This window comes from Callospermophilus lateralis, chromosome X, assembly GCF_048772815.1.
Source record: "Callospermophilus lateralis isolate mCalLat2 chromosome X, mCalLat2.hap1, whole genome shotgun sequence".
Classification (NCBI taxonomy): Eukaryota; Metazoa; Chordata; class Mammalia; order Rodentia; family Sciuridae; genus Callospermophilus; species Callospermophilus lateralis.
The window spans coordinates 85,497,335-85,517,850 of NC_135325.1; the positions used below are offsets into that span (position 1 = coordinate 85,497,335).

Genomic DNA, 20,516 nt, shown 5'->3' on the forward strand with positions numbered 1-20,516 from the left:
TCTCTCTCTCTCTCTCTCTGTCCCACTCTCTCTTTAGAAAAAAAAGTGCATTAATGCAAAAAATGGAAAAGCTCTTTTACCTTGTTTTCTTCCATCTTTGTGTAAAGGTATAATTCAAACTTCAGAAATTTTACAAATTAACCTTAGCTTTCATTTCTTGCTTTCAAAGATGGCTAGAGTTGAGTAACTGGGATCTTCTCTTGTCTAGCTTCTTTCCTTGGGTCACTTGCAGCTCTGTATATGTGTGCATGCTTCTAGATCCCTAAGAATTTGTTGAAACTTGTCAGCATTCCATATGGTCATCTGGTTCTCCATTTCTTCCTTTTAAATCTTCAGCCAGGCTTTTGTTTGCCCCAACTGAAATCACAGCCTTAAGCAATTATGATGTTACAAGAAGATTGCTGTTGTTTTCTATAATGCCCTAGAAACAGGCTTTTTTTAAACTTAGCAAAGCTGTGAATCAAATGATAACACCTTGCAGGTGGAGATTTTCCAGGGAGCTACTAGTTTGGTTTAAACATTGACTGTGCTATGGGATAGGGATAGGGTTTTTAATGATGATCCTAGAGTTTCATTAGCTGTCATAGTGCCAGTTTTCATGCCTATCATATTTCCAAGTTTGGGAGGGAGAGAAGATAGGAATGGCCTCAAGTTAAAACCCCACAGACTGCTGTTCTTACTGAGACACTTTAGTTTTCTGTTTGTTTTTGTTTATGGTACTGGGGATCAAATCGAGGGTCTTTGGCTGGGGTTGTGGCTCAGTGGGAGAGCATTTGCCTAACATTTGTGAGGCACTGGGTTCTATTCTCAGCATCACATAAAAAATAAATTAATTAGGCCTGGAGATATAACTCAGTTGGTAGAGTGCTTGCCTCATATGCTCAAGGCTCTGTGTTCAGTCCCCAGCACCACACACAAAAAAAAATAATAATAATAATAATTGATTAATTTAAAATAAACTTTTTTTTTAAAATTCAGGGTTTTACATGTTAGGCAAGAACTGTACCACTGAGCAGTATCCCCATCCCCCATGGGTTTTCTTGAATAGATGCTTTTCAATTCATTCTGTGCCTTTGGTTAATTTCTGGTGTTTTGGGCGGGGGGAGGTTGTTTGTTTTGTTTTTGATACTAGGGCTTGAACCCAAGATGTTTAACCATTAAGCCATTTTTTGTTTTATTTTTAGGCAGGGTCTTGCGAAGTTGCTTAGGGCCTCATTAAATTGCTGAGAGTGGCTTTGAACTTGCAATCTTCCTGCCTCATCCTCTCAAGCTGCTAGGATTTAGGCACAAGCCTCCATGCCCACCTAATTTCTGGTGTTCTGAAATTATTTATTTTGAATGTTTTGCCAGTACTTTGTTGCTTGTTGGGTAATGGTTTCACTGAGGTTTTGAGTTTGTTTTTCCTGAAGTCAGTTTGTTGGTATCTCTAATTCTGATAGGAAAGCAATGTTTCTCTGAGACATTGCCATAATATTTAATATGTACATAGATTGTAGTTTATAAATGACAGATAAAACCTTAGCAGTTTTTTCTTTCAGAAACTTTTAAGCATGCATTTGTTACAATTACATTCTTTCTTTGTGTTTCAGGGTGCTATTGGTTCTAACTCTACAGAACTATCTGATAATTTTGAGATGCGGTCTTCAACGTGTACAAAAGAATGCAGTAAAACTGTGAACACCGAAGCCTTAATGACAGTATTTCACCCTCAAAATTTGGAGACTCTTAATTCTAAAATGGTAGGAAAATGAACTATTTAAATATATGAACTGGAATCTTAGAGATCAGAATGTACCAGGACTGAAAACTCTTCTTTTGAGATTTGGAAAAGTTTACCAGAAAGTACTACTATGGGTGTTGTTTGGTTCCACAACACACAAAGAGTATTGTTAAGATTAAGAAGTACTGGGGGCTGGGGTTGTGACTCAGTGGTGGAGCACTTGCCTAGCATGTGTGAGGCACTGGGTTCAATCCTCAGTACCACATAAAAATTAACAAATAAAATACAGGTATAGTGTCTGTCTACAACTAAAAAACTACTTAGAAAAAAAGAATAAGAAGGGCTGGGATTGTAGCTCAGTGGTAGAGTGCTTGCCTAGCATATGTGAGGCACTAGGTTCAATCCTCAACACAACATTAAAAAAATAATAAAGGTATTGTGTCCATCTACAAATAAAAAATTGAAAAAAAAAAGAATAAGGATAAGCCAGGTATGGTGGTACATGCCTGTAATACTAGCAATTTGGGAGGGTGAGGCAGGAGGATGGCAAGTTTGAGACCAACCTTGACAACAAAGCAAGACCCTGTCTCAAAATAAAACATAAAAAGGGCTGGGGATGTAGCTTAGTGGTAAAGTGCCTCTAGGTTAAATCACCACTACCAAAAAAAATGAAAATAAAAACAAATTTTTGATATTTGGTTTTATTTGCATATATTTCTAATAATCTATGCTGAAATGTAGTTCATTTGAGAATACTGATGATTCAGAGCTTTACCTCCTATGCATGATCCCTTTACCATTTTTATTTGAGTTTTAAGAATTATAAAATAGTGAATTAAAGCTGTTTTGCTCACATGAGTTTAAGTGATTTTTGTGATGACAAGGTCCAGTGTTTGAATTCTATGTGAATACTGGTTTTTATTTTGTAGGTTCTTGATATCCATACATATTGTTTCATGGTGAAGAGGGTGGGCAGTTTATTTTAAAGAAATTATTTTCTCACTCTGTTTGATTGCTTTGATTTTTTGATACAGTTGAAAGAAAAGATGAAGGAACAGTCATGGAACATCCTATTTTCAGAATGTGGGCGTGGTGTTAGCATGTTTCGAACCAAAAAGACTCGGGATCTGGTCGTAAGAGGGATTCCAGAGGCTTTAAGAGGAGAGCTCTGGCTGCTTTTTTCAGGTATTTCAGCCATTAACTTTATTCATTTAGCAGAAATTAGGGAATTATGCCCTAAGCTAAAGAATTACAAACATGAATAGGACAAAGTCTTACTCATCAGGAATTCAGGCTAGTCAAAGAGAGAAAGATATGTAGTTATGTGTACTTACCTATATATCCACACATCTAGTGCCTGAGCAGAATAGTTTATTAGGCAAGATATGTCCAATTGGTGGAAATCTCTATCTCTAGTGTCAAAAGAAAGTTAAATGGGGAAAAAATCTCATAAAAATGTTATTCTCTTGGATACTGTTAGTTTAACATTTTAGATACCAGTGTAAAGCTTTTTCGTTTCCTTCATTTTCTTTTGTGTATGTTTTTGTGTTCAGATATAACTTAATCATAAAGCTAAATTTCAAGGTAATGAAATAATTTTAAAATGCAATTCTTCATATATATGCTAATATGCTACTATATGCAAGCTATATTATATTCCTTTTTTGTGTGTGAATGCAATCATCTATACAGGTGCTGTTAATGACATGGCTACTAATCCTGGCTATTATGCTGAAGTGGTTAAACAGTCTTTAGGGACCTGCAACTTGGCTACTGAAGAAATTGAACGTGACTTGCGTCGTTCCCTGCCTGAGCACCCAGCATTTCAGAGTGACACTGGCATATCTGCTCTGAGGCGGGTACTTACTGCCTATGCATATAGGAATCCCAAAATAGGGTACTGCCAGGTATGACCTCACTATGAACCCAACTGTGTGAATGTTTCAAATGATAAAATCACATTAAATCCAACTCTACCAATTTGGGAATTTTATGGAGTGGAATTGATAGTGAATATTATTAATGTAAGTATGATAGTAGTAGGAATATTTAGAATTGATATTTATTAATTTATCTTTTTCACTTAACAAGTATTTTTGAGTCCTTGCTCTATAAAAGATATGGTGCCACATGTGTAAGGCTATTTTAAGATATGTCTGGTAGGAATTTTTCCATTAAAGAAAGAAATATATATGTACACACACATATATATATGTACATATATGTTTATATATACTTATATACATATTAAAATCATTTTCAATGGGAAAATGAAAAACAAGTGAGATAAAGTACTAAATGATTATAAAGTCTTGTTGAGATTTATAGTAAAAAGAAATTATTACATCTGGGAGAACCAGAAAAGGTGACATTTGCAGGTCATGAAAATTGGTGAATTTTGGACATAAAGAGATAGAATGCAAGAATATTCTAAGTGAAAGTATCATTGCAACCTAACAGAGGTAAATGGGGAGTGTGTATAGGACAATGTTCTGTTTAGTAAAGTGTATGGTTAATGAAGCAAAGTAGTTGAAGAAAAAAATAAGGTAGATTGAAGCAGGTCAGTCATTTGGAATTTATTTTATAGGTAGTAGAGGAGTCATTAGGAAAAAATCCTTTAGGAGTACTCTGTGTTCATTAGGCTAGACAGTTAATACAAATAAATAATAATAAATAATAGAAGATTGTTTCTTAAAGGAATCAGCAGAAGAAAGTGAGTATTTAGGTTAATAGACAGTTCTTTATGAGATTAAGGTACTCTTTCGTTACCATTACCACAGACAGAGGAGCAGGCAGAGGAGATGAAGAAACTGTGAGAGATTTGACAGAGTAGGCCTGGAAGGTTCTTACACCACTTCACCCACATTCTATTGGAAGATGTTTATCACATGGCCACATCTCTTTAAAAGGAAGTCTGTGAGTGAAGCGTTGTGGTACATGCTTGTGATCCCAGTGATTTGGGGGGCTGAGGCAAGAGGATTGCAATATCAAAGCCAGATAGGCAACATAGTGAGACCATGTGTCAAAGCAAAAATATAACTCAGTGATGAAGCAACCCTAGATTCAATACCCAGTACTGCCAAAAAAAAAAAAAATCAAAGGAATTCTATGACATGATGACAGGTAGTGTGAGCTGAATAGACCTGTGCCCAGCTACTATAGAAGAAGAAAAGATTAAATTATGGGGGATAGGAAGTACTCTGTACCATACATTCATTTCTAATAGGTTGAGCACCCATAAAGATTACATATCAATACCATCTGTCCATTGAAACTTATTAACCGAGATTTTTTTGGGGGGAGTGGGAGTTACTGGGACTCAAACCCATGGCCTTGCACATGGTAGGCAAGTACTCTACCACTGAATTACATGCCTAGCCCTAGAGAATTTTTTTTTGAAAAACAATTTAAGTACATGAACTGTCTAAATGACAAGTACTTTTTAGCATATTGTTACATCTATGAAAGGTACAAAAGATGCATAATATGTCTTTTCTCAAAAAGCTTGAACTCACAGTTTTGCTATTGTGAATAGTTTAGCTATTGTGAATTGTGCTGCTATACACATTGATGTGGCTGTGTCCCTGTAGTATGCTGTTTTTAAGTCATTTGGGTATAGACCCAGGAGAGGGATAGCTGGATCAAATGGTGGTTCCATTCCCAATTTTCCAAGAAATCTCCATACTGCTTTCCATATTGGCTACACCAATTTGCAGTCCCACCAGCAGTGTATGATTGTACCTTTTTCCCCCATATCCTTGCCAACACTTATTGTTGTTTGTATTCATAATAGCTGCCATTCTGACTGGAGTGAGATGAAGTCTTAGAGTGGTTTCGATTTACATTTCTCTAATAGCTAATGGTGATGAACATTTTTTCACATATTTGTTGATTGATTGTAAATAATCTTCTGAGAACTGTTTGTTTAGGTCCTTGGCCCATTTATTGATTGAGTTTAGGTCCTTGGCCCATTTATTGATTGGGTTATTTGTTTTTTTGGTGTTTAACTTTTTGAGTTCTTTGTGTACCCTAGTGATTACTGCTCTATCTGATGTATAAGGGGTAAAGATTTGCTCCCAAGATGTGGGCTCTCTATTCACCTCACAGATTGTTTCTTTTGCTGAGAAGAAACTTTTTAGTTTGAGTCCCTACCATTTATTGATTCTTGATTTTAATTCTTGCAACAATGATGAATGGATTAAAAAAATGTGACTATACACAATGGAATATTATTCAGCAATAAAAGAGAATAAAATCATGGAATTTGCAGGTAAATGGATGGAGTTAGAGAAGATAATGCTAATTGAAGTTAACCAATCACAAAAAAAAAAACATATGCTGAATGTTTTCTCTGATGTAAGGAGGCTGATTCATAGTGGGATAGTGACTGAGAGCATGGGAGGAACAGACGAACTCTAGATAGGGCAGAGGGGTGTGAGGGGAAGGGAGGGGGCATGGGGCTAGAAATGATGGTGGAATGTGATGGTCATTATTATCCAAAGTACAGGTATGAAACACGAATTGGTGTGTATATACATTATATACAACCAGAGATATGAAAAATTGTGCTCTATATGTGTAATAAGAATTGTAATGCATTCTGCTGTCATATATAATTTAAAAAAAAAAAGAATGCCTAGGGGGAAAAAAAAAAAGCCTGAACTCATGGGGCTGGGGTTGTAGCTCAGTGGTAGAGTGCTTGCCTCACAAGCACTAGGTTGTGAGGCACTAGGTTCAGTCCTCAGCACCACATAAAAATAAAATAAATATTTAAAAAAAAATAGCTTAAACTAAGGTGGGCACAAGCACACACCTGTAATCCCAGCCACTGGGGAGGCTGAGCAGGAGGATGACAAGTTCAGAGCCAGCCTCAGCAATTTAGCTAGGCCCTAAGCAACTTAGCAAGATCTCTAAATAAAACATAAACAGGCTGAGAATGTGGCTCAGTAGTTAAGCACCCCTCAGTTTAATCCTTGATACCAAAAAAACAAAAAAGCTAGCCTGGGGTTGTAGCTCAGTGGTAGAGCACTTGCCTCTCACGCGTGAGGCCCTGGGTTTTATCCTTAGCACCAAATAAATAAACAAATAAGTAAATAAATAGAAAGATATTGTGCCCATCTACAACTAAAAAAATGTTTAAAAATAGCTTACACTCACAAAGCTTGTGATGTTATCTCTATGAAGTAGTTTAGAGATGGTTTCAAAGTAGGCAGCATTAGATTTTGATTTCTAAAAGATGAGAGCAAATTTAAACAGAGCAAGAGGAAACTTACTCTGGGTTAAGGTAACCATATGAACAGTACCATTCAGGTGAGAATTGAGCCTACCTTAGAGATCAGACTGGCTAAGTTCATGTATCAAGTAGTAAATAAGTTTGTATGTGGAGCTGGGGTTGTGGCTCAGTGGTAGAGTGCTTGCTTCGCATGTGTGATGCACTGGATTAGATCCTCAGCACTGCATATAAATAAATAAAAAAATAAAGGTCCATCAACTAAGAAATATTTTTTTAAAAAAGTTTATAACGGACAAGATCATGGAGAATCCTTAAAGTCTGAGAATATAGAGTTTTGAATTTAATATGGTAAACGAGTTATATTGCTTTTGGTCAAAAACCCATGTAAGCTATACAGATATGTTGATGCTTAGCTGGCTTGCATATCTATCTCTATCTGTGTTGAGATATGCCACACACTAACCTCACCTTTTCATGCTTTATAGTATATTCACAAAGTCATACAACTATCACCAAAAACATTTTCATCCTCCAAAAAGTAACCCTGTATTCATTACTAGTTACTTTCCATTTCTTACTTTCTCTGGTCCATGCAATCATTACTCTACTTTCTGTCTCTATGAAGATGCCCAGTATAGACATCTTATCTATCTGAAATGATAATGTATGTGGTCTTTTATGTCTACCTTCTTTTATTTAGTATATGGTATCTCTACTTCATTCTTGTTATGACTAAATTACTTTCTATTGTATGGATATACCACATTTTGTGTATCTCTTGAACAGGTGGTGACCATTTGGATCATTCCCATATTTTGACTGTAAAGAATAGTGCAGTTATTAATATAAAAGTTTTTGTGTGGTCATTTTTTATTCCTTTGGGTATATTTTTTGAAGTGAAATTGCTAGGTTATTTGTTGACAAAAAGTTTAACTTATTAGGGCACTACCAAATTATTTTCCAAAGAGACTTCACCATTTCACATTCCTACCAGGAATGTACAAGGGGTTCCAATTTCTTCACATACTTAACTACACTTACTATTTCTCTTTTTTGATTTCTGGCATCCAATTGATTGTGAAGTGATATCTTCATATCCTTGATAAAAGTCAATTGACAATAGATGTTTGGGCTCTTTAAAAATGTTGATTCTGTTCCCTTCATTTATATTTCTATCCCTATGCCAGTATCACACTGACTTGATTACTGTGTCTGTGTGAGTTCTGAAATCAGGAAGTATCAGCCCTTTTACTTTCTTCTTTTCCAGAATTCTTTTGGTGCTTTCATTTTATTTATTTATTTATTTTTAAGTTTTGGCTCTTTTACATCCCTCATATGTCTATGAATTTTAATATCCACTTGACAATTTCTTCAAGGAAAAAAGCCAGATAACTGTTGCATTGATTGAACCTGTAGATCAACTTGGGGAGTATTGAGTAAAAAATAACAATATTAAAAGGATTTTTTCCAAGTATTTTAATCTTTTTTAATATTATAGTAAATGGAATTGTTTTCTTGGTTTCATTTTTGGGTTATTTGTTGCCAGTATATAGAAATACAGTTGATTTTATGTATATTGATTTTATATCCTATAACCTTGCCAAGATTATTTATTGTTCTAGTAAATGTTTTGTGGATTCTTTAGGAATTTCTACATACAAAATTATGGAATCTGAATAGTAGTACTTTACTTCTTCCATCCCAATCTGAATGCCTTTTTGCTTTTTTCTTGCCTCACTGACCTGGCTAAAATCTTCAATACAATGTAAAATGGAAGTATTGATGTTGTTTTGTTGTTGTTTTGAAATGGAGTCTCCTTATCCCAGGCTGGTCTCAAACTCCTGGACTTAAGGATCCTCTGAACTCAGTATCCCGAATAGATGGAACTACAGGTGCATGCCACTATACGTGGATTAATAGAACTGTTAAGAATGTGTATCCCTAGGTTATTATTTATCTTGGAAGCAATCAGTCTCTCATCATAAAATATAATGTTAGTTATGAAGATTTTGTAGATTTTTGATACTGTGGCTTGAACCCAGGGGCATTTTACCACTGAGGTACAATCCAGTCCTTTTAATTTTTTTTTTTTTTAATTTTGAAAAAGGGTCTCACTAAGTTGCTTAGAGCCTCACTAAATTGCCCAGGCTGGTCATGAACTTGTGATCCTCGTGCCTCAGCCTGAACGCTCTAGAATTACAGGAATGCACCACTACACCCAGCTGAATTTTTGTAGATTACCAGGTTGAAAAGATTCTTATATCCTCCTATTTTATTAATTTTTTATCATGAAAGAATGTTGGAATTTGTCAGATGATTTTTTTCTATGTCCATTGAGATAATCATGTGATTTTTTCCCTTTCTTTTACTAAAATGGTATATTTCATTGATTGATTTTCATATGCTAAACCACTCTTACAGTCCCAGAATAAATCTTGGTATTGGTGTGTAATCTTTTTTGGTTACATGTTATTGAATTTGGCTTTCTACTATTTTGTTCAGGATTTTTACATTTGTATTTTGTAAAATACATTGATATATAGTTGTGATGTTTTTGTTAAATTTGGGTATCTGTATTTTTTAGAATAAGTTGGGTAATGTTTCCTCCTCATTTGTTTTGAAGAGTTTATGAAGGACTGGTGTTAATTCTTCTTTAAATGTTGAGTCGAATATGCCAGTAAAGCCATCTGTTCTTAGAGATTTCTTTCTGGGAAGTGTTTTCATTATGAATTCAATCTGTTTACTTATTATAGATCTGTTTAATTATTTCTTTCTTCTTGAACTGGTATCAGTAGTTTGTGTTTTTAGAAACTTATCCATTTTATCTCAGTTATCTAATTTGTCAGCATATTTGGGTAATCATTTTCCCTTATTTATATTCCTTTATATTTCTGTATGGTTAATAATTATATTCTCTATTTTCTGGTTGTAATAATTTGAGTCTCCTCTCCTTGTTTTTTAATATTTTTGATTAGGCTCCTTAGAGATACTTAAGCCTTTTTGTCTTTTTTAAAAATCTTTTCAATAAATCAACTTTTGGTTTAATTTTTTTTCTCTATTTTTATTCTGATTTATATCACTTTCTGCTTGCACTGAGCCTCAACTTTAGCCAGAGATAATATTAGGCTTTTCTGTTCTTTCCTAAGCTACATACAGCTATAAATGTGCAGAAAACCAGGCATATATATGTCCTTCTACTTTCCCAATAATATGTCAGATTTTCAAAGTCCCCAGATCTTTCTTAACCCTCTGTTAGCCTATTGTTTGGCCCAACTGTCATCTATTCTCTGAGACACACATGTTAACAGCTCTGATGGTTTTCAATAAAAACCCTTGGGGAAAAGGCTTTTTGTACTACAGGAGCCCTGTGTCAGGTCAAATAAAGATAGACTTGTGAGTAGAATCTTGCAGGAGACTACCAGACAAATTAAATAATGATAATTCTCTGGGAGTGGGGCTTTAAAGTAGCTCCAATCCTACCCTGTTTCCCTGGTGGCAGCTGGGTACTGGTTTTCACTTTGATTGCTGGGTGGTGATGTTTTTGTTGTTATTGTTTTGGCATTTCTTATTTTTATTTGTTTTTTACAGTGCTGGGTATCAAACCCAGGGCCTCATGTATATTAGGAAAGCACTCTATCACAGAGCTATATTCCCATCCTTAGGTGTTGGTTTTTATCCTAAAGCTGAAGAGACAAAATGAGAATAGAACTGTTGTAGCATCAGACTTGCCTGCCAGATCCTCCACCAAGTTGAGGCTCAGAAAAGTGACTACATGCAGGATTTTAAAGACTGCCAGTTCTTTGTGATCTTGCAGGAACTATCTCAAGGGGTCATACAGAATAATAGGCATGAGTTTATTTGGAAAAGTTAAATAAGAGAGATGAGCATGCAGTACAAGTTGCAGAGTAGACCTTCGCCAGAGAGAACAGTGTAGTTTTTACAGGACGTAGATTTTTAAACCAGATGAATTTGGAAACCCTCCCCCTCTGAAATTGGAAGAAGTAGATGTTGGCCCCAGGAAGTCATAAGGAAGGCTCCAAGGACTGGAAAAGAGCCTAAACCTGAGAAATCCTTTCTGAGTCTTGGAATGTTTGGTTGGTATAAAGGTCACAAAAGTTTCCCCTGAGTGGCCTCAAGTATATTGTTTTTTAAAAGAAAGCACATGATGGGGGTCAGCAAAGTAAACCCAGTGTGTACAGTTATCCTCTTAAACTCATATACCTGCCATTGTTGTCTGTTATCTATCAGGATTATTGCCACAGAGCTCACTGTTTTTACTGAGACTCAGGCATTTTCTTCAACAGATGTTACCTGCCAGTGTTCTTATTGCTTTTATAGAAGAAACATTTTTGGAAGTCTTATGGTACCATTTTCACTCTGTTCCCTCCCTTATGGCTTCTTACACAACAAAGTGAAGAAGTAAAAATGGCTTGAGATCAAATATTGTCAAGGAATTGACATAGTTAGTGTACAAATCTATTCAAAAGGTATCAAAATATAAAAAAAGGAGCAATGGACAGGAAATGATTAGTCACAGAGGAGGAAATGCAGATTGATAATGAACCTGAAAAAGAAAGTGCAACCTTATAGAATTGAAATTAGAACAATGAGATAACATCTACAGTATCAACTTAATAAGGGTAATTATTACAATTCTCAATATTAGCAAACATGCAGTGAAACAAACATTCAAACACTATTGGCTAGGAAAGTAAATTGGCACAATCTTTCTAGAATGTAATTTAGCAATAATATTAAGTCTTTAATAAATAATACCCTTTGGCAAAACAATTTCATTTCTAGATAACTAATTCTGAGAAAATAGTAAAACACTTGAATGAAGAGTGATATACAAAGATATCCATTGCAGCATAATAAACATACAGGGTTTCCACCATAATCAAGATTAGGATAACTAAGAAGAGATTCCTATTTGATAGGGGAAATAAGATGTTTAGTTTTGGACATAGTGAAGAATGATTGACATCTATATTCTTCTACAGATAGTTGGAAATATAGATGAAGTTTATTTTCCCTAATTTTAGTATGTTTTTGAAAATTATGTGGATATTTTTCATATTTATGATAATTTTTTTTACCCATTGAAATTACTTTTAAGTTTTACTACTGCGTTTTACATCTGTGGTATTACTTCTTTGTATTCCTTGAATGTTACTGTATAAAATAGCTAATTAGACTTACTTTGTTTTGTTTTGGACTAGCTCATAGTTCTCATGTTTCCATTATTATACTCTCACTAGGTCTCATTACTATTAAACACTACTAAGTTTGAAGAAGAAATGCAATCGTTATCTGAGTAATATTTTTTTTTGTATCTTTTCTATGAACTTTAGGCAATGAACATTTTAACTTCCGTGTTGCTTCTATATGCAAAAGAAGAAGAAGCTTTTTGGCTTCTGGTTGCTGTATGTGAACGAATGTTGCCTGATTATTTTAATCGTCGAATCATTGGTAAACACACACAGACACTATCTTAGTCTGTTTTCTCTTGACATAACCAAATGCCACATACTGTGTAATTTATAAGTGATAGAGGTTTATTTAGTTCATGGTTCTAGAGGCTAGGAATTCCAAGAATATATGCCAGCATCATCTCAACATCTGGTGAGGGTCTTCTTGCTCCATCATAATGTGGTGGAGTACATCACATGGTAAGATAGAGCAAGCATGCCAGAGACAACTTGCTTTTATAACAAAGCCACTTCTTTGATAACCTATTAATCTACTAATTCACAGATGGATTAATTCATTCATTAGGGAAGAGCCCTCATGACCCACTCACCAAAGATCCCACCTCCATATACCACTGATATATGAATTTTGAGATTAAGTTTTCAACACATTAAATTTGGGGAATCTATTCAAACCATAAAAGACACATATTTCTTTTCTGAGCCCTTTGAGTGTCTCTTATCTACTCAGTTGCCAGTCAAGTAAAAGAATTAACTACATTGCAAAATATATAAAATGTCAAAATGTCACATTCACTGACTTGCTTGTAAAAGAGAACAGCTTTTTTGTACAGTTAGGAGCTCTGATGGCACAATTGGTTACTACGTAATATTTATACAGAATGTGAAGTTGGAAAGATTGCATCAGGTCTGTTTCTTAATAAAATGAATACTTTAAACTTATAATCATTTAATGATAAAATAATGATGCTCTGAAATATCCAGAGATGCAGAGGAAATTTTAATAGTTTCTTGATGGGAGGGAAATTTTATCAGCTTAAAATTGCCATATTTATATTAATTATTTAGGTATTTACAAGGTTTGAAAGAAAGATCAAGATCTTGCTTTGATAACTATATAATATTTTCTTAAAACATCAAGTATTTATTGATCTCTTATCCCCTGTCTTAAAACTTATAAGCTTTAATTATTATGGCTAGGTCATTGATTATATTGCCTTTGTTATAGTGACTTGTACATTTATCTTGAGTTCTACTAGATATTAAACTTCTTAAAGATGAGACCATTTTGTTAATTGTACAGGTCTATGATGTAATGAGGACTCAAATAACTCTTCAAATGAATTTGGATTGCGTTTCTCAAGTGCTTTTAGGTACATGATACTCTACTAGAAGATGCAGAAATATATTAAATATAGAAACAGCACTAAAAGAGTTCATAATTTAAGGATGAGAGGAGATATATCAGCAAGTTAATAGAAGTGGGAAGGTATCAGAAAAAAATCCTTTTGAAGATGTTCACTTTTAAACTTATTTTGAATTCTCCAGGTGCCTTGGTGGATCAGGCAGTCTTTGAAGAACTTATCAGGGATCATCTTCCTCAACTCACAGAACACATGACTGATATGACATTCTTTTCCTCAGTTTCTCTCTCATGGTTCCTCACACTTTTTATTAGTGTGCTGCCTATTGAAAGTGCAGTGAATGTGGTGGACTGTTTCTTCTATGATGGAATAAAGGCCATTCTACAATTGGGATTGGCAATACTTGATTATAATTTAGACAAGCTACTGGCATGTAAAGATGATGCTGAAGCTGTGACAGCTTTAAACAGGTATTGTAGAAACTATAACATTTAAATCTGAAGGGAATCTGAGAGACTGTGGTGTTCAATCCCCTCATTTCACCAGTGAGGTTAACTGAGCTCTAAAAACTTCAAACAATTTTCCTAAAGTCACAGAGCAGTTGAATGAAAAAGCTAGACAAAAAGTCTAGTCCATTGTTTTTCAATAGAATGTAACAAAAGAAAATCACTTGGAAATGAACAGTTAGCTTATTTATGCTAATACTGTTGATTCAGTATGCTAGGACTTTCATAATCCCAGTTTAAGCTAAAAAGTGTTTCTGTATAAAAGTAATTTGACAGGGAAAGTGATAGTTGATAATGCTAAATATCCAGTGTAGGAAGTTATCCTGGTTTCCATGTGGTTTCAGTCAGGAAGGTTGCATTTTATTTTCCTGGTGGTTTTTGTATGAATGTTTATTTTATATTAGAGATTCTGTGTGTGTGTGTGTGTGTGTATGTGTGTGTGTGTGTGTACACATTTGTTTACATTAAATTAACATTTGAATTGGCAACTGTTGTAATGCTTCATCAAATCCCATTCCTTTAGAACTCTGTGATGAGGCATCAATATACCTTTCTTTACTTATTTCTCCTTACATATCTTTACAGACTCTGTTTACATTCTTGCTGGGCTGTGTAGTATTTGCTGAGTGCACACTGAGCCTATTTGCTTCCTTCATGTTCTCTTCTTCCAACCAAAAATGATATTAACTCTATTTCCGCCACCCATGTCTTCCTATCATTTTCAAATTCCACTTCTTCATAAGGCTTTCCCTTGTATTCTTAGTAGAAATTATCCTCTGACTAAATACGGAAATATTAGTTTTTGTTTTCTCGGCTTTAACAATTTTAGTTCCGCTAATTCTATTACTATCATTTTTGAATAGGTTCTTTGACAATGTCACTAATAAGGACAGCCCATTGCCTTCAAATGTTCAGCAGGGTTCAAATGTGAGTGATGAACAAAGCAGTCATATTAGAGTGGATATTACAGATTTGATAAGAGAGTCCAATGAGGTAAGTTTTTATACTATGAATATGATTACATAGCATATTTTAAATGATAACTGTAGTTATATCTCTAGTGGTATATTCAGAATAAAATAATAATGCAAGTAAAGATACAATTTAAAAGCTACCTTCACTTTTGAATTCTGTGGACAAGTCCTAGGTTGCATGACCTCTTCTTTCTCAATTCACCTTTCATTAAATGAAACTATATTCACGTGCTTTTACAAATGGTGACTTTTAAATATGTATCACTATAAAAAGATAAAAATTAGTTTGTCCTTAGAGACTAAGCATTTTATCAATGTTCTTATACTTGGTCTAGACACAGAGTATATGGGATTCTTTTCAGTGTATGTATATATAAAAACTGAAAAGTGGGAGATGAAAATTTGCAAAATCACTGAACAAATCAGGAAAATAGCTAGGAAAAGAATCAAGGCCTCTGAGAATTGAGTCTGGTAAAATTAAAAGAGAAGAAGTGGATATTTATTATGAATGAGTATCCAATGAAATCATTTCTTGCAGAAATATGGTAATATTCGCTATGAAGATATACACAGCATGCGCTGTCGAAATAGGTTATATGTGATACAGACCCTAGAGGAAACAACAAAGCAGAATGTGGTGAGTATCTAACCAATGGGGGGAAACCAGTTAGAGTAACTTTTTTGTTCTTCAACTTCCTTTAAACATTATCATTGCATGTGAACTAAACAAAAAGACCTAAATTTTTGAGCTAGATTCTTGCCAAGGTTTTGCTTATTGAAAAAATAATTTATTTTCTTCTGGCTGAATTATGTTGCTTTCTCCAACATGTTTTATGTTATTTGACCTTAAACACCTCTGCAGTGCAGTACTAAATGCTATGATGTAGGCATTTAAGCATAAAATATTTGTGATGTACAGTATCAGGAAGAACAGCTGATCTGTATAATAGTCAGTGCTCTAATACTGTTTTCCTTGCATATCTAAGGTAAATTGAATAGGATACAAAATAGTTTTAAGTATTCACCTTTTTAACATTTGGATGACTTTATAAGAAGCTGTTAATATTGATTTCCTCATGTCAGTGAGATGAAGAGAATATTTCAGAATGGGGAGAATTTTATCTTGCTGTTTATATTGTGTACTATTTGATATTTTATCATGAGTGTGTGTTGTTTTGTAAATCTACTTGCTTAAAGACCGGGTCCTCAGAGAAACATCTCTAGGAAGTTTAACATTTCTGAATATTCCACATTTAGATTTCAGTTAAATAATTCAGTGATGTTACCAAAGCATAGTTAGCAGAGGCCCCTTGTTTCTGTTACATATTTTCTAAAATTTACTAAAGTTATAATGTTTATTGTAAATAATTCAAGCATCACAAAAATGTAAAGAGTAAAGCTTTCCACCCTAGGAGTAACCATCTTAAAATGATTTGATATATATCCTTCCTTTTTCTATATATCTGGACACCTAAATGTGTATGTTAGTGGGAAGGGAACATACAGCTTTTTATTTTGTTTTGTTTGGTACTGGAGACTGGACCAAGGGGCTTCACTAAGTTACCCGTAGCCCTTCTTGTTTTTTTTATTTTGAGACAAGGTCTAAGTTATTTAGGGACCTGTTAAGTTGCTGAGGCTGGTCTTGAATTTACAATCCTCCTGGTCTCAGCCTCCCATGCTGCTGGAATTGCAGGCATATACAACTACATATAACTTTTTAAATAAGATCATACTGCTTTGTCCTACAGCCTTTTTCATTCAAAAATATATCATGTTGCTGGTGGGACTGCGAATTGGTGCAACCACTCTGGAAAGCAGTATGGAGATTCCTTAGAAAACTTGGAATGGACCAATCCACCTATCACACTCCTCATTCTATACCCAAAGGACTTAAAATCAGCATACTATAGTAACACAACCACATCAGTGTTCATAGCAGCTTAATTCAAAATAGCTAAACTGTGGAAGCAACCTAGATGCCCTTCAGTAGATGAATGGATAAAGAAAATTTGGTATATATACGGAATGGAATATTCAGCATTAGAAGACAATAAAATTATGGCCTTTGCAGGTAAATGGATGGAGTTGGAGAATATCATGCTAAATGAAGTAAGCCAATCCCAAAAAACCAAAGGCTGAATGTTCTCTCTGATAAGTGGATGCCGATCCATAATGGGGAGGCGGGCATGGGAAAAATGGAAGAACTTTGATGGGGCAAAGGGGAGGGAGGGGTAGTGAGGGGACATGGGGGTAAGAAAGATGGTGGAATGAGATGGATATCATTACCATAGGTACATGTACAACTGCACATATGATGTGACACTGCATCATGTACAACCAGAGAAATGAAAAGTTGTGCTTCAATTGTGTACAATGAATCAAAATGCATTCTGCTACCATATATACATAATTAAAATAAATTAGTTAATTAATAAAAATATATCATTGGCCAGGTACTGTGTTGCATGTCTATAATCCCAGCAACTCAGGAGGCTGAGGCAAAAAGATTGCAAGTTCTAGGCCAGCTTTAGCAGTTGAGTGAGGCTAATAAGCAACTTAGACAGACCCTGTCTCAAAAAAAAAAGGGGGGGGGGGCTGGGGATGTGGCTTAGTGGTTAAGCCACTAAGAATGCCTGGGTTCAATCCCAAGTATCCTCCCCAAAAAATTGTGTTTGTGTGTGTGTGTGTATATGTATATATATATAGTCATTACATTTAAGTACATAGAGATCCTACTCTCTTCTTGATGTATCAAATAGTATACCATGGTATAGATATGCTGTGATTTATTTAACTGTTCATTGTCAGTGTGCATTTAATATGTCTCAATTTTTTGTTTGCACTTATAGATATAAATTACATAACCGTGTGTGTGTGTGTGTGTGTGTGTGTGTGTGTGTGTTTATAAGAGTATTAGCTGGGTAAAAGGGCACAACTGTCTAAAATTTGATAGGTCCTGCCAAATTATCTGCCAAAAGATTTACACCAAATTCAAAACCCACCAATAGGATATACAAATGCATCCTTTTCCACACACTAACAACTAAGATCTTCAGTATGTGCCAATTAGATAGATAAAAAAATCAAATGTTACTTTAATTTTCATTTTGCCTATTACATGTTTCTAGCCTACTTCATTCCTTAATTGCCTGTTCATAGCCTTCATCCATTTTTCTATGAGATTATTTTATCTTTTCCTTACTGATTTGTAAGAGCTCTTTGAATATTAGGGATATTAATTCTTTGTCAGTTATGTTTAGGGCCTAATTCTGCCCCCCCAGTCTTGGTTTGTTTTCATTATCTTTATGGTGTCTTTCAGAGTAAATATGTTACAATTTATTATGCAGTCAAGTCCTTTCCCTTTTTTCTTACATAGTACTTGGGTTTCGTGTCAAACTTAGTAAGGCTTTCCCTATTTAAAATTATGCAAAATATAAAAAATACATAGCTTATATCACTGGTATTGCTTTTTTAATATTTAGATATTTAATATACCTAGAGTATATTTTTATGTTTATAGTGTGGGTTAGAGCTCTAATGTTATTCTTTCAGTTGATATCACCCAGTGTCTTATAACCACTTATTAAATAGTCTATATTTAGACCTGTACCCTTAGACTTACAACAACATGAAAAACAGCAAAAGACTGAGGAACTCTTCCGGATTGAAGTAGTCTTTTGGATAGGATCTTGGGTTAGAGAAGAAAATGAGATACTATTGAGAGTCACTATAATTTAAATAAGCTCATGATTGGATGATAGTGTTGTATCCATGTAGATTTCCTGATTTGGAGTATTGAATGTTTTGGGTTTTTGTTGTTGTTGTTGTTGTTGTTTAGATGTCAATGGATCTTTTATTTTATTTACTTATTTATATATTCCATTGAGAATGGAACCCAAGGTGCCTCATGCATACCAAGAAAGCACTCTACCAATAAGCCACAACTCCAGTCCTGCATGATAGTTTTTTAAGAAACTGCCCTTGAATGGGAAATACATTCTGGAGTATTTCAAGATTATCAGCACCATTTTGTAGTTTGCTCTCTAAAGACTTGAGAAAAACACTAATGATAAAAGAAGTTTATAAGTGAATGACCTTGTAAACTTGGCAGTATATTAACATTCGCAGAATCCAGGCAGGGGAGATACAGAAATTTTCTGTACTATTATGGCAAATTTTTGTTAAGTGTGAGGTTATTTCAAAAGACATAACTAACAAAAAAAGAAACTTTTTCACTGAAAATAGTGCCTCTAGATATCAAATGAGATCCACTTGTTTGTTTATAGTAACCCCAATAAAAATTTAAATTATTTTTAAGTAAAAAATAAATAAATAAATAAATAAATAAATAGTCCATATTTACTGTACTCTACTTTTCCAAATTCTAAGTGCTTATATACGTGTATGGGCATATTTCTGGACTTTTGTTGTTGTAGTCACTTCAACAATACCACAGTGTTTTAACTATTGTGGCTTATTTTCATTCTGTAATCTATTTAAACTTTTAAAATTCCTTTTTAATATTCATCTTAATTATCTGTCTTTTTAAATGTCCTTTAGTAAGCACATATGGTCTTCATTATGTAGGTCATTACACATTTCTTGTTAGGTTTATTGTACTTCTTTGTATTTTATGGTTTTATCATTGAAAGAATTGAGTTTTTTCCTTTACAGTTTTATTTATTTATTTTTAATTAATTTTTATTAGTTGTCAATGGACCTTTATTCTTTTTATTTATTTATATGCAGTGCTAAGAATCCAACCCAGTGCCTCACATGTTAGGCAAGCACTCTAACAAAGAGCCTTAACCCCATCCCCTTCCTTTACATTTTCTAATCATGTATTTCTGTGTATGTAAAAGCTATTGATTTGGACATGTTGATTTTCTGAGTGGTCAAGTTACTAACTCATTAATTACAACAGTTTTCACTTGGCTTTCTCAAATTTTCTGAATAGACAGGCATATTATCTCCAGTCTTAGAATTTTGACACTTTCTAATATTTATACCTCTTTTCTTTGTTGTGTGTTATTACATGGGCAGGCTCTTCAGCAGAGTATTAAATAATAGCTGTAGAAGTAGTTTTCCTTGTCTTATTCCTGAGTTTAATAGGAATGTTTCCAATATTTTATTGCTATTGACTTCTAAAGTATGCCCTTTATCAAATTAAGGAAGTTTTATTCAGTTTCTAGGTTAGCAGGTTAGGTACTTCTTTTAAAATTAAGATCAAGTATTAACTTTGATCAAATTTTTTTCAAATATTGAGGTTAGTTTTTTTACTTTATTAATGTAAATTTTATTAAAGAATTTCTGATCAATATTAGACTTCCATTGCATTCTTGAAATAAATCCTATTTGGTCATAATATATTATTCTTTAATAGTTTGCTTTGAAAGTTCTACCAAATAATTTAGCTAGATTCTTTGCATCTATGTTATAGAGACGTTGTTTTAAACTTTTCTTTGTGTATGTGTGATAACTTTAGTTTTCATATTAGTTGTGCTTA

The 20,516-nt window shown here is 34.0% G+C and overlaps 1 protein-coding gene across 3 annotated transcripts in view; it reads left to right on the forward strand.

Annotated features, from left to right (window-relative positions):
* The window catches only part of Tbc1d8b (TBC1 domain family member 8B), a 65,585-nt gene that overhangs the window by 32,593 nt on the left and 12,476 nt on the right, over positions 1-20,516 (forward strand). For all 3 annotated transcript variants that reach the window (XM_077107729.1, XM_077107730.1, XM_077107731.1), the window contains exons 8-14: positions 1,590-1,739; positions 2,755-2,905; positions 3,413-3,627; positions 12,308-12,425; positions 13,715-14,000; positions 14,900-15,029; positions 15,549-15,647. In XM_077107729.1, the coding sequence (XP_076963844.1) occupies positions 1,590-1,739; positions 2,755-2,905; positions 3,413-3,627; positions 12,308-12,425; positions 13,715-14,000; positions 14,900-15,029; positions 15,549-15,647 (1,149 nt within the window). The remainder of the gene's footprint in view (positions 1-1,589; positions 1,740-2,754; positions 2,906-3,412; positions 3,628-12,307; positions 12,426-13,714; positions 14,001-14,899; positions 15,030-15,548; positions 15,648-20,516) is intronic.